The following is a 14,026-nucleotide window of genomic DNA, read 5'->3' as shown; positions in this document are numbered from 1 at the left end:
GAGAGAGAGAGAGAGAGGGAGATCGACAGAGAGAGAGAGAGAGAGGGAGATCGACAGAGAGAGAGAGAGGGAGAGATCGACAGAGAGAGAGAGAGAGAGAGAGAGAGAGGGAAATCGACAGAGACAGAGAGAGAGAGAGAGACATCGACAGAGAGAGAGAGACATCGACAGAGAGAGAGAGATAGACATCGACAGAGAGAGAGAGAGTCATCGACAGAGCGAGAGAGCGAGAGAGAGAGAGAGAGAGAGGGAAAGGTTGGAGAGGGAGTCAACATTCAACATTTGGTAATGACACAGGCACACCCTGGAACAAACGTGACCATCGTGGACCTCTACAATGATGCTGAGAGCTTCACACGGATGTGGACACAGGTCAGTGACTACTCGCAGAAGATGGGAGCTATGATGAATGCCAGCAAGGATGGTGTTCATCTCATATGCTACTCACAAGGTAAGAAGCTGACATGTGGCTACTGCATACGCCATATTTTTCACGTACAGATATTTTCGCGAATTCAGACATGACGGACAATTTTGCGAGTGGTTAGTTTCGCGGTCGGTGAATTATGAATTATTTGCATGTTGTTATTTTCGCAGTCGGGGACGTGTTCGCGAAAATTAAACCACCGCGAAACATACAGCGTATACAGTAACCAAAACTGTAACGTCAAACTACATCCTATCAATCTTATCTTTGTGTTTTGTGTGTGAATGGTGGTCAAGTCACCAAATGTTGCAGGAATAAGACATAGGACCGTTCATGTTTTTAGATTTTGGTCGTCATTTAAGAACGTTTAATTCATTTGTTTGGACAATGTTTGATTAAATGCTAATGACTATATGTAATTCTACATTTCAGGTGGTCTGATATGCAGAGGAGTGCTTAGTGTGCTTCCCTATCACAACGTTGATACGTTTATAGCCCTCAGTTCTCCCTTGATGGGTCAATTCGGCGATACGAGCTACCTACGCTTCTTTTTTCCACACTTTACAAAGCATCACATATATGAGTAAGCTTTCTTATCATCAGCTGGAATTAACTAGAAAATGATACTGATACTAAAATCTGTTAATTGTCCTTTATTTGTGTGTAAAATGTGTGCCTATATATATATTCATATATCATACATATGTATGTGTATCCATATAGAGTATGGTGGAGTAAATATAATTAGAAAATCATATATAATTATATAAATAGATAACTATAAACTGGGAACTTAGTACTATGCACCTAACCTTTGCGACTTGGGTGTCGTGGAGTCTGGACTCGTGGTGATTAATCTTTATAGTAAATTGTGCTACTATGAATAAGCTATGGCATGCACAACTGATTCACAATTAAGTAGTTTTTACATTATTGTAAGATGCGATTCTTGTATTATTGTAGGTTTTTCTACTCTACGTACGGACAGCATTTCTCTATAGCCAATTATTGGAATGGTGAGTAAAATGCAATGATAATTTCACTCTTTCAATTGTGATGGTATAGCTTTCGGAGAGTGCAATAAAGCCACAAAATCCATCTACATAATATAATATAAATGTAATGTAATGTAATGTAATATAATATAATGGTTATTTGTGTTTTCTATGTGTATTGATTCTGATCACTCCAAGGTTCGAAGTAAACTAAACTTTTCGAAGTAATAATTATAATAATATTGCAGATCCTCATCATAGAAACCTCTTCCAAAAGTACAGTGATTACCTAGCATTGCTCAATGGAGAATCTGCCAAGAAAAATATAAGAGCCACACGTAAGTCTTTCAGTGTTTTCTCTCATAATAATTACTGTACATGCTGTACACACTTGTTATAAATTATAACATAGCATATGGATTAAACCGTCTGCATTGATATTATGATGATCTTCAATGTCCATCCTAGAATCATGGGTGTATACGTTTGTGTACATCTATATTGGTTAATGTCTATATCCCTGTTCAACTAATGTATCTAAAGTTAATTTATTATTGTTTAACAGAATGGAAACGTAACTTCCTGAAGATCAATCATTTGGTTTTGATTGGTGGGCCCGATGATGGAGTTATCAGTCCATGGCAATCAAGGTATGCATAATGGAAAATACATAGTCATTTGTCCCATGTTGAGATTGTACAGGGTCTTGCAAAATACAAGAGATCACCGAAGATGAAGTGTGTTCTCTGAATTTTGATGTTTTACATTGAAGTTTACAAGATCAATCATTGTAAATTCCACTGTGTATATTGATTGCACAGGGATATCTTTCTAAAAGAGATGCATCATTGCACGCCTTGCATGCTTAGATTTGACGGCAACTTCTTCTTTAATTCTTTTACATGTGGGTTTCGTTTTCTCTCTCCTTCTTTCACACTCGCAGTCAGTTTGGAATGTTCGACAAGAACGAGACGGTCGTAGAGATGCGACGTCAGAAGGTCTACGCACACGACGTGTTTGGACTACGAACGCTGGACAAGCGCAAGGCGATCACCACCTACACGGTGCCCGGCGTTGAGCATGTGCTCTGGCACAAGAACCAGACAGTGTTCGACAACTGTATCAAGAAGTGGCTGCGATGATAACGATGGTGACGACGATGACGATAATGATGATGATAACGATGATGACGATAATGATGATGATGATGACAATGGTGCTAATGATGATGACGATGGTGCTGATGATGATGAGTTGGTTTGCTGATAGTTGGATGATGATTGATTACCAATGGTAGCTACGACCTGGCGTAATGATGATGTGGACTGATAATGCCTTGGCTTAATGAGTGATTCTGAAGGTGTGTAAGATGAGGATCGTCGCGGCTGTGCAGGCCAATAAGATTGTGTTTGTGGAAGTTTAAGCAGAGATGCCCAATATACTTCTATCGTTTTTAATACGAATTTTCTTTCTTTTTGAGCCATACGACCGTTTGTTAACTCTGAATTTCACTGTGATCGGAACAAAATTTTTTTGTCAATTATTGTAAGTTTATTGTATTTTTTGGCCTCGTGCAGAATTGCCAGGAATTGCCATTCAGAATTAAGATTAGATGTGTTTTGTCCACAACATCTTAATGCTTATTGCATTTAGGCGAAGCCGTTCAGGGTATCGGTATTACATTGTCATCACACGGCAATCCGGCTAGTAACCTTGTTTTGCATCACGTCATCGTCATGGTAACAGCTATCGCTAATGACCTCATCATGATGCACGTCATCGTCATGGTAAAATTCAAATTTAGGGTAGGACAAGGTTAGGTCGTGGCGTGGAGTGTGCGTGGATTTGATGCAGTAGATAATATTGGCTTATTCCACCAGTTGGTCCATTATTGTAGTGTGGGCTGTGATGCCCAGTGCATATAAAGTGGTGGTTATGCAGTTTGGGTTCTAGTTATGAGTCGCCTAGACTAGCCCCCGGTGAGTAGTTCTAGTAAAGTAAGATTTAGTCTACAGTGGTTGCATGATCACGTTGAAACCAATTTTTTGCAGTTTACGTTTACTTACGGTGGTGTAGATTTCGATGTGTAAATCTGTACTGATTCAGTTGTACAGTTATTAAGTTTGTTTCAGCTGAGAGAAAGCTTGGTTGCTGACACTTTTATGTGAAAAGCTGCTATTTTCTAGCTCGCTACATCTCGCAGCGCCCGTGTGTTGACTGGTCTCATCATGTTTCTAGTTTGTACTTCGACGCTATTGTTTACGGTCTGACAGCTAGACCAATGGGCCAATGAGTTTGCCATGCAGGTAGCGCTAAATTACTATTTTTTTTACGGAGCTTTTATTTGATTTTGTTGAAAAAAGAGCTCTCGTAAATTTTTTTTGGTGAGCTTATTTTAGGAGCGTTGGCAAGTGAGGCTATTTTTAACTGCATGTTTGTTAGAATTTATCTTATTTTTTGACAACTGCACTGAACTCTCATTAATAGTCATTCCATTCAGCATTTCAGCACGTCAACACGAGTGATAAGACTATCAGTGTGGTAAGAATCGTCAAGAATACGCATTCGATCAATTTTTAAAATCTCATTTTACTCGACTAAGAAACCAATCACATTCTTATTCAATTTCATTCACACAGACACACAGTACACATAGTCAGGTAACATGACAAAGACAGGAAATCAAGAATTATAATCATGGTAATGATGGTATGGTTATTTTCAAGTTTCTTTTTTTTACTTTATTTCTTTTCATCTTTCAACTTTATTTTTACATCGACTGAGCAAGTTCTGAACTTCAGAGAGAGTTTTTAGTTACTTTGAGTATGTTAAAAAAGACTTGTACTGGAATCTCTAGGAATGCCGGGAGCTTCTGGGTAAGGTTTTACTTTCGTTTTTCTCCTCCCCAGTCCACGGTACCCCCATGCATAGATCGATGCTGCCGCACATCCGCAAAGTTACAAGTGCCTAGAATCTTTTTAAGTATATACAGTTTACATTGCTTCTAGATATCTAAATGAATAAAAATAGTTCACTTTCTACAAGTCAGTGACGAATTCAGTTAACAGCTTTGGTTACGCGCGTGTCTGGTGTCACTGGTCGTGCCCTCACTCCTCCCCACGATAATTAACCCCTGCGATATAAAAACTTATTGTTAATGCCCGAGCAAAAACTTGGTGGGCTCGAGCCTCCGGGATCGGAACTAATTTCTAACGCTGCCGGCGGCACGGGAGCGATTTTTTCTCGTATCTTCCAAAATTTTCGCTCTCGTAATTGTTGTTACCAGAGCGCTTTGAAAGCTGACGGGAGCGAAATCGCTCGCCGCTCCCAGGTATTTTTTCCGCTGCCAGGTAGTATGGTGGGCTGCCAGAGAGAGCATGGCCCAGGTTTGCATGTTTGCTGTGTGTATAGGTATAGTAATGAAAACCCCACATTTTTTTATATGAATGGACGGCTAAAATTGTGTGCGCAAAAGGCTCATGCTATTGTTGACCAATGCTATTTGATACAGGTGATGGAAAAGGCTATGCAAATGAAATTCCTTGAAAAGTTAAAAAGTGCTATAATTAAAGCTTTCTAGTTTTGCTATTAAAAGTGAGGGTCTTGTTGCAGAAGGCGTGTACAGATATGTTGCTCCGTATTTTTAAATGTATGAGACAGTACATGCAAAATTTGTTATTTTTTCAAGCAGTTTGTTCAAAACTCCAAGAAGAATGTGTCTCAAACGTGTGCTCTTAATCAGGGTGTGATAAGACAGCGTAACCTAAACTTGCATTTAGTATAAGGTTTGATGATTGAGAAAAAATTTAGAGCAAAAACGGAAGTCAAGTGGCTAATGTAGCACTGGGACGTTCTCTGGAATGTTTTCCTTTATTGGTATGTACAAACGTGATAAAAATACTATATAATGCTACATTAGATAATAAATATCTCCTTCTAAATGTTAAAATTGAAAAGTTCTTTGCATTTAATGTGCCTTGTGTCAATCTGGATATAATTTTCATAATTTGATGCAATTGTGTTACCGATGTTTCGGAACACCTGTAGGGAGCATTCTATATTTGTGAAATGTGTTTGGCTTTGTATTTGATGTAGAAATAGTCTATATTTTCATGATTAGGTCTACTCGACAGTATTGTACCACCTTGCATAATAGTTTCATCATATATATATTTTGGTATCAATAGTGCAAAATGAAATGGAACTAAAACAGCAATGAAACTGGATTTTGGTAGTTGCATGTGGTCAGGTTAAGTTTAGATTGGCTCAGTCACTGTGTCACTGTGTCATTGTTTTTTAAGAGTGCGTCCCTGAGGGAGCTAATATCTTGCAGTAGTTTGTGATTGGTTGGAGTCTTGGAAGTCTCATATATATTTTCTTTGTGTAAATATATTATATATATATTTTTAGTACATGGCAATGTTCCGCAATGACTAGTAACAGTTTCACTTTAGCTATGCATTGTCATGTTATAGTTAAGGCCCAGAAATTCTCTCTCTATATATAAATATAATAGATTTTATAACTGGAGTACTATTACTGGTTTCCTCATATTGTTAATGCCTAATGAAAACGCGTCTTACGGCTTAAATGCCAAATTATTTTTGAATTAATTGTCATGTGTAGTTATTATCCTATTCGTTATTCTCAAGTTCATTATATTTGATTTTTTTATTTTGAAACCGGTAAATACAATTAACAGTTTACAAGAGAATGTGTGAGTTGGTGAGTATATGTGTTGTTGTGATGTTCTGTGATAGCCATCATCACAGCCATTACTAAATTTGCAATGGTTTAGCAATCTGCAAAGTTATTGCAGAGGTAGAATGGTTTCATTAAATTAATCTTAAAATCTTCTTTTTTTTTTAATGGAACTTTCATAGTCATATTCATATAGTCATTTAGTTCATAGTTCACAGTTCTAATTAAATAAGATCTGTGTAAAAGTCGTTTTCTAAACTGTTGTGAACTATAGTGCAGAGCTGTGCGGTTGATATATAGCTACAACATCCTTTTGTAATGTTCACTTATTCAGTGATACGTCAAGATGCCATAATAATCCACACTGCTATGAAGCTTTACCACGTAGTTAACAGTAGCACTTCACTGACTCTTCTCTTGTTCACAGCACCTTTTTTTATTCTCATCATCACAAGTGCAGTGATCTTGTTGTTCAATATTTATCCCTCTACCAACTAATTATACCCATACCAGAGCTAACAGTTGGTAAGAAGTGAATAATTACACAAAAACATGGCAATTTTACATGAGAGTTCTCTTTTTTTCCTGCACATATATACATAGATACTACAATGAATATAATATACTATACAAATGTATTGATAGTCTCCAAGGCAGATAAGTCTCTTATCTAAAATAGGTCAGGTGGACTAATGCTCACTAAACGCTGAATTAACAATGCATTAGTGTCTTAGGCCAAACTAAAAAATACCTTTGGTTCGGGTCACATGGATTGTGAAAATTAGGGTAGGTAGGTAGATATAACTTTTTTTCTTTTTTTTCACAAGTTAAATATACAGCTTGAACTGCAGCTTGAAGACATTGAAGGCAGCTTGAAATGCAGGTTTAAAAAAAGAGATGCAAATTAAAAAAAAAAAATTAATTTTTTAAAAGTTACCGCAGTCGCACATTTTTTCACTCCGAAATGTGAAGTCGGGCGGGTGACCCGAACCAAAGGAAATTTTTTGGTCGGCCTTATCTACAGATACTTTGTATACAAATAATGTGTTTACATACATGGTTCATGGTGGTACCTGTAACATACACGTAGTATGGCATACTACAACTCTAGATTTACCAATCATCTCTGCCAAGGTCACATATGTACAGAGGGAATGACATGGTTGTGTGATATCATGTGTAAGTTCTCGTGACATCATCACGTCATGTGTAAGTTCTCGTGACATCATCACGTCATGTGTAAGTTCTCGTGACATCATCACGTCATGTGTAAGTTCTCGTGACATCATCACGTCATGTGTAAGTTCTCGTGACATCATCACGAGCTTTTCCTGTGTTTTTCGGCATCTTCTTTCCGGACGGATCTTCGAGATCCTTGGCCTTGTAGTAATGTGGTGCAGCCTCTAGAAGCCATTGATTCTCTATCTCCACCACCTACAACAATAACAACGTACTACATAAACCTCTTCATTATGGTTGCCGAGTGACGCACTGTCACTGCATAGCAAACAACTCAATTACAATGGCGACAACGGTTAATATTGCTTCTTCAGTTTAATTTCTGACATTTATGCACCAATTCAGCTATTTTAAACTTTCACACAGTACAATAAAATTGTGCTCCTATGTAAAGTAGCTTGACTGACATGGGCAAAACCATGGTTTTTGTTTTGGTACCAACACCCCAACCTGGTCTCTGACTAGAATTTTGTCATGAAGTAAAACTGTTCAACAGGTAAATGAATAAATAAAAAACGAATAACTAACAAGTGCCGCATAGCGACAGCGCTCATCTAACGTCTACTGCGGTGACTCTGTGGTGGAGTGGTGGGATTCTAGTAAACCCTGTTAGTCCCAAATGTGTTCACATACACGCCGAAACAGTGGAATGCACAGGGATGGTATCAGGAACCTTCTCAAAAGAATGTTCGTTGGGATCGTTATGAAAGTTGCCACGAGATGGCGCGTACGTTTAAGTGTCTTCAGATTAAAGATGGAAGCTCCCATCATTCGTAGTAGCAACAACTATTTGCAAGACAGAATAGGTAAGCACTCATCCATTTACCTACGCAAGCCTACAGGCTGCAAATTGCAATAGAGAGCTGCCACCTGCAACCAATTAACGCAGGCAAAAACTGCAGCCACCAGTGGCATACGTTACATGTAACATACTGACAGTACAGAATGACATAGAAATTATACGATTTAAGGAACATACACCTTCTTTAACCAAATTTAGCTTTTGAAATTTCACTGTGACATTGTAGCCTCATACATCCAGGCATGTATAGATTCTACTAGCAAACCCGGCAGTCAAATTCTTTCTAACAGACAGTCAACAAATCCAAGTTTAACCCTCCTCTTGAGGGTCAAAAGGTTATCCGACACTTACTCTTCGCATGTCAGCAGAAGGGACATTTCATGGTCCTTTCAATAAAGCCATAAAAATGCTAGGTCACCGCTGAAACAAAAAAGTTTTTCAATCGCTCCGTCAGACCATGTCCTCAGAAAATGTCTAAAATCTGCCTTGTGCCCATTGACCTTTGACCTGTGACCTCCAATTTCGGCACAGTGATGGCTTTTCCTACCATGATGCTATACACCGACTATCACGAGCCTAGGTCGAGCCGTTTAGATTTGTGCCGCAATTATGCATTTCCTCCCTATACCTTAAGTTAAGGAGTGAATGTTCCCCCTTCTTTTACACCTCTTGACCTTTGACCTTTGACCCCCAGCTTCGACATCCCAACTCGTTTTGACGATCCCCCCCAACGACCCGAATATCGTGACCATACGTCGAGCGGTTAAGATTTGTGCCCAACTGTTGACGGACGGACGGACGGACGGACGACCGGACGGACGGACGGTCATGCGATTCTACAAGCTGCATCTGACTATGTCAGATGAGCTAAAAACGTGATGATCTGAGGCCATAATAAAAATATTGTTTGTTTGCCCTCACCCGACCGACCCGCCAAAAAGGGCCGACTCAAAATTTTTTATTGATCTTTCTCTTTCTTTTTTTTTTACAAATTGTATCACTGTACATTATATAAATCTGTAGGCAATACATTATATGTACCAACTACCAAGCAAAACAAACATTCAACATAAAAGGTATCTCCACAGAAGCACACCCAAGCATGTAGACACCATGCTCAATTTGTGAAAAGACCCCCCCTCAAAAAAAAGAAAGAAGAAAAGCCGACCTTCCTACCCAAACTTTTCAGCGTGGGTCGGGTGAGGGCAAACAAATAATTTTTTAATTGTGGCCGGAGCTAGGGTCAGCAGACACGCACCTGTCGCATGAACTCCTTAGTGGTGAAGACAAGTTCATGATAGATGAGCCAACGTGGATGCTCCTCAAACAAACTACTGTTAGGGTGTACCATCACCGTCTGGTGATGCTTCACCGTCTTGTACTGTCCGCCTCTACCCATCCTCGCTGTGTGGTAGAAGAATCCAGCCGTGATCGCCTGCAAAGAACGCCCACGTAGATGCACGTATGTAAATATATAGACATAAAACATGACGCGGGGTACATACACGGTGTAATACTGACATATATACCATCCCGAATATGGCGATATTGCAACGACATACGTCTTAAGCCTAGGACACACTGTGCGATTTTCTACGCTGGCCGCTTGCAATCGATAAATACGGTGCCGGGTCCGCGCGGTGTGTCCGGTCTCACGGCAGCGTATTTCGCACGCGATCCCATACGCCTGGCTGATCGCTCGCATTCAACATGTTGAATATTTCTGCACGGTTTTCTATCGCTTGCATGCGCTTGCACCAGCGCGCCCAACAATGAACAATCGTGTTCGAATGCGATTGTTTTTAGCAGCCAATCAAGTGTAGCAACAAAAGCTAGGAAACCCGTTGGAGTGATTGGACACCCGACAGTGTGTGCAGCTGTACGCGCAACTCGTACGGCGTTCTAAAATCGTGAGCGAAAATATACGCTGCCGGGCAGCGTACAGAATCGCTAGTGTGTCCTAGCCTTTAGGCTAAGGGTAGGAAAAATGAAATAAAGCTATAAAGATATCTGCAATAACGCTACACCAGAGGCATTGTGATGTCATTCTTTAGACAAGAAATACATATACAATTAAAGAATGATATTTTATGAAATTTAAACTTAGCAGCCAGTTTTAGTGAGACTATACTATCATAATGCCCTTCCCCAATTCGAAATCTCGGCCAAAGTTGTCACCAACAGTTATCTGCATCATTTGTATCTTCAACACTTCAATCAACAACTATATTCAGGAATCAAACAGATTTCAGTGATACCTGATAGCTCATACAGATAATCAACCCCCCCCCCCTCCACCAAAAAAAACACGTATGCTCGACAAATCTCGAACCGAAAGTGCTGCGTCATACGGCGACGTGTACGGATGCCCGTGGCGCCCCCTACCTTTCTGATGTTGACGGTGTCGTCGGGCGTCGACGTGATCTCGATCTCGACCCGCTGCATGAGGTTCTCTAGCTGCTCACGGACGTCCCTCGCCCGCCGCATCGACCGATGCTGGATGAAGTTCTCATAACACCACTGCGTCGAAAACCCGGACTCCAGCCACTGCAGCGACGCGAGAGAGAAGCAGTATGAAGGGGAGAGAAGCGGTGTCAAGGGAAGAGAAGCAGTATTAAGGGGAGAGAAGCAGTATTAAGGAGAGAGAAGCAGTATTAAGGAGAGAGAAGCAGTATTAAGGGGAGAGAAGCAGTATTAAGGAGAGAGAAGCAGTATTAAGGGGAGAGAAGCAGTATTAAGGGGAGAGAAGGCAGTATAAGGGAAGAGAGGCAAGTAATTATAGGAGAGAGAAGGGCAGTATTTAAGGGAGAGCAAGCAGTATTAGAGGGGAGAGATAGCAGTATTAAGGGGAGAGAATCGCAGTATTAAGGGGAGAGAAGGCAGTATTAAGGGAAAAGGCAGTATTGGGGCGAGAAGCAGTAGATTAAGGGAAGAAGGCAGCTATTAAGGGAGAGAAGCAGTATTAAGGAGAGAGAAGGCAGTATTAAAGGGAAAGACGCAGTCTTAAGGGGAGAGAAGCAAGTGATTAAGGGGAGAGAAGCAGTATTGAAGGGCAGAGTATAAGCAGTATTAAGGAGACCGAGAAGCAGTATTAAGGGGAGAGATAGGCAGTATTAAGGGGGAGAAAGCAGTCTTAAGGGGGGGGAGCGAAGCAGTATTAGGGAGAGAAGCAGTATTAGGGGAGAGAACGCAGTAATTAAGGGAAGAAAGCAGTATTAAGGGAGAGAAGCAGTATATAAGGGGGAGAGAAGCAGTATTAAGGATGAGAGAAGCAGTATTAAGGATGGAGAAGGCAGTATTAAGGGGAGAAGATAGCAGTATTCACGGGAGAGAAGCAGTTAAAGGTGGAGAGAAGCAGTATTAAGGGGAGAGAAGCAGTTATTTAAGGGAGAGAAGCCAGTATAAGGGAAGAGAAGCAGGTATTAAGAGAGAAGGAAGAAGCAGTATTAACGGGGAGAGAAGCAGTATTTAAGGGGAGAGAGAAGGCAGTATTAAGCGGATGAGTAATGCGGTGATTAAGGGGAGAGAAGGCAGTATTAAGGGGAGAGAAGCAGTATTAAGAAGAGAAGCAGTTTATTAAGGGGGGAGAAGGCAGTATTAACGGGAGAGAAGCGGTATTCAAGGGGAGAGAAGGCAGTATTAAGTGAGAAGAGAAAGCAGTATTTCAGGGAGAGAAGCAGTATAAGGGAAGAGAAGCAGTAATAAGGGAGAGAAAAGCAGTTATTAGGGGGAGAGAAGCAGTATAAGGGAAGAGAAGCAGTATTAAGGGGGAGAAGGGCATATTAAGGAAGAGAGAAGCAGTATTAAGGGAAGAGAAGGCAGTATAAGGGGACAGAAGCAGTATTGAGGGGAGGAGAAGCAGTACTTACGCAGGAGAGAAGCAGGTAATTAAGGAGAGAGAAGCAGGTATAAGGGGAGCGAGCAGTATTTAAGGGGAGAGAAGCAGTATTAAGGGAGAAGAAGCAGTATTAAGGGAGAGAAGGGCAGTAATTAAGGGAGGAAGCAGTATAAGGGAGGAGAAGCAGTTATTAAGGGGAGAGAAGCAGTATTAAGGGGAGAAGAAGCGTATAAAAGGGGAGAGAGAAGCGCTATTAAGGGGAGAAGAAGAGCCTAATTAAGGGGAGAGAAGCAGTATAAGGGGAGAGAAGCAGTATTAAGGGGGAGAGAAGCAGTTATTAGGGGTAGATGAAGCAGTCTTAAGGGGAGAGAAGCAGTATTAAGGGGAGAGAAGCAGTATTAAGGGGAGTAGAAGCAGTATTAAGGGGAAGAGAAGCAGTATTAGAGGAGAGAGAAGCAAGTATTAAGGGAGAGCAGCAGTATCTAAGGAGAGGAGCAGTATTAAGGGGAGAGAACGGCAGAGAGAAACATCAGTACACGTACAAACCTTCATTGTATGGGTCCGTTAAAGGAACATCTGTTCATTGTAGATGGTATTTCAGATGCTATAAAGGTACTGCATTAACGCCGGTGTGACCAGTCTAGTGAATACCAAAGTGTCTACGTTGGGAATGCCAAGCCCTAGCATCACAAGTTAGCTGTAGAGTGGAGACAGTGGTGATTAACCCTGGCTGAGGCTGTATGTTCAGGTGTAAAACATTTCGTTTACACGAAGAGAGAATTAATTTGCAGATTTTTTGTCTGTTCAAAGAGTAAAGCGCTGCTAGCTTCATTCGTAAGGTTAAAACGAGGTCATAGAATTCAAATTGTAACAACGGCAAGTGCTCTCTTCAATTCTAGGAAGGCACGATCACGCTGAAATCGTTAAAAATTCGGTACGAGTGATTATAAACTTCAACAGAGTGAGGTGATTCACCGCCCGGCATAAGAAGTTCTGCCTCGCGCGTATCAGCGTGAACGATCTTGTCTTTCGTCGATTAGAAAGCGAGTGTTTAGCGGAGAGGCATCGCTGTAATCGGCTTAGGATTCTTCCGACCTTGTCATCCTGTGCAAAACATGCAGGCGTGACACAAGCTGCTGTAAGACTTACAAACATCTATATCTATATATTATAAGCATATAATAAAATGTGATCTATACATACACGCACGCAATGCACCATAATTCGGACTATGTATCAATTTGGTTCCTGAATCACACGAAACTAAACACTAAATTAATTTAAATTAACATTATGCTGGAATGTCATGTCATTTCAATTCTTAACACCAGTGCCGATGGAAACTGGAACCAATAAATCATAACGCACGACCGAAGCACGTTCGGCCTGCGGGCAAGCAAAACTAACTTAGTCTGCGGCCCTACGAGGTGTAACGATACACATGCCCACGATTCGATTTGCGATTCACGGATTCATGCATCACGATTGCGATTCACGATTCGATTTTTTCGCATAAAGACAAAACACATTTTTTTTGTCAGAGTCAAAAACCGCCTAATAGTTTTCTAGGCAATGTGTGTGATTATAATCAAAGCGTCCAAACAACACTATATGTTTTGTATGTTATTTATATAATGAAGTTGAATCATTCTTTATCTGAGCAAGTCAAGTTAACACCGACTAACAATGTCAACTCACTAGTCACTACGGACTGTGTGAGTGAGTGTGAATAGACATATAACATTAACCAATGAACAAAGTAAACAAAGTAATAGCTGTTCTAAAAAAATACAAGACTAGAATGTAGTACTCATGACTCATGATAATTTAGACATAGTACACTAACATCATAGCAACCCAAACTAATATCCATGCCTGTTAAACAATGACAATCAGCAATGAGCAATGAGCAAGTTGTCAAAAGGCAACACATATAAATTATACGAAGACTGCCTGTCTATAAGCATGAATAACATAAGTAACGAGTCTTTTTCAACTTTCAAGATAGTGCCAACTTACATACT

At 40.4% G+C, this 14,026-nt stretch overlaps 2 protein-coding genes across 4 annotated transcripts in view; one reads left to right on the top strand and one right to left on the bottom strand.

Annotated features, from left to right (window-relative positions):
* LOC106809993 (lysosomal thioesterase PPT2-A-like) overlaps positions 1-2,636 on the top strand; it is a 3,528-nt gene extending 892 nt beyond the window's left edge. Inside the window, exons 2-7 of the mRNA XM_014813244.1 lie at positions 298-451; positions 860-1,010; positions 1,391-1,443; positions 1,671-1,760; positions 1,988-2,072; positions 2,366-2,636. Coding sequence (XP_014668730.1) covers positions 298-451; positions 860-1,010; positions 1,391-1,443; positions 1,671-1,760; positions 1,988-2,072; positions 2,366-2,564 — 732 coding nt within the window. The 3' untranslated portion in view covers positions 2,565-2,636. The remainder of the gene's footprint in view (positions 1-297; positions 452-859; positions 1,011-1,390; positions 1,444-1,670; positions 1,761-1,987; positions 2,073-2,365) is intronic.
* A 3,452-nt stretch (positions 2,637-6,088) lies between these two features.
* On the bottom strand, positions 6,089-12,979 carry LOC106809995 (putative pre-mRNA-splicing factor ATP-dependent RNA helicase DHX16). Of its 3 annotated transcripts, none has more exons than XM_014813249.1 (5): positions 12,946-12,979; positions 10,550-10,714; positions 9,423-9,599; positions 7,391-7,557; positions 6,089-7,330 (listed from the first exon to the last, which is right to left on the bottom strand). In XM_014813249.1, the coding sequence occupies exons 2-4, from the start codon at positions 10,649-10,651 to the stop codon at positions 7,417-7,419; spliced, it is 420 nt and encodes a 139-aa protein (XP_014668735.1). In that variant the 5' UTR covers positions 10,652-10,714; positions 12,946-12,979; the 3' UTR covers positions 6,089-7,330; positions 7,391-7,416. The 3 variants fall into 3 exon arrangements, with proteins under 3 accessions (XP_014668735.1, XP_014668734.1, XP_014668732.1); XM_014813248.1 differs by having other exon boundaries at positions 6,089-7,390; positions 7,421-7,557; XM_014813246.1 differs by having other exon boundaries at positions 6,089-7,557; positions 10,550-10,712; positions 12,944-12,973.
* Between the last annotated feature and the right edge of the window lie 1,047 nt (positions 12,980-14,026).

Source organism: Priapulus caudatus, unplaced genomic scaffold, assembly GCF_000485595.1.
Source record: "Priapulus caudatus unplaced genomic scaffold, Priapulus_caudatus-5.0.1 Scaffold402, whole genome shotgun sequence".
Taxonomy (NCBI): domain Eukaryota; kingdom Metazoa; phylum Priapulida; class Priapulimorpha; order Priapulimorphida; family Priapulidae; genus Priapulus; species Priapulus caudatus.
Note: the sequence above shows the minus strand (reverse complement) of the source record. Positions and strands in the feature narration are given on the sequence as shown.

What these genes read in the sequence shown, in the direction of transcription:
- LOC106809995 (XM_014813249.1), bottom strand. Translation starts at nt 10,651, where the DNA reads ATGCGGCGGGCGAGGGACGTCCGTGAGCAGCTAGAGAACCTCATGCAG. An exon ending in ACACCGTCAACATCAGAAAG is followed by an intron (nt 9,600 to 10,549) that starts GTAGGGGGCGCC and finishes CGTTCTTTGCAG; the next exon opens with GCGATCACGGCTGGATTCTT. An exon ending in CTAAGGAGTTCATGCGACAG is followed by an intron (nt 7,558 to 9,422) that starts GTGCGTGTCTGC and finishes TTATTGTTGTAG; the next exon opens with GTGGTGGAGATAGAGAATCA.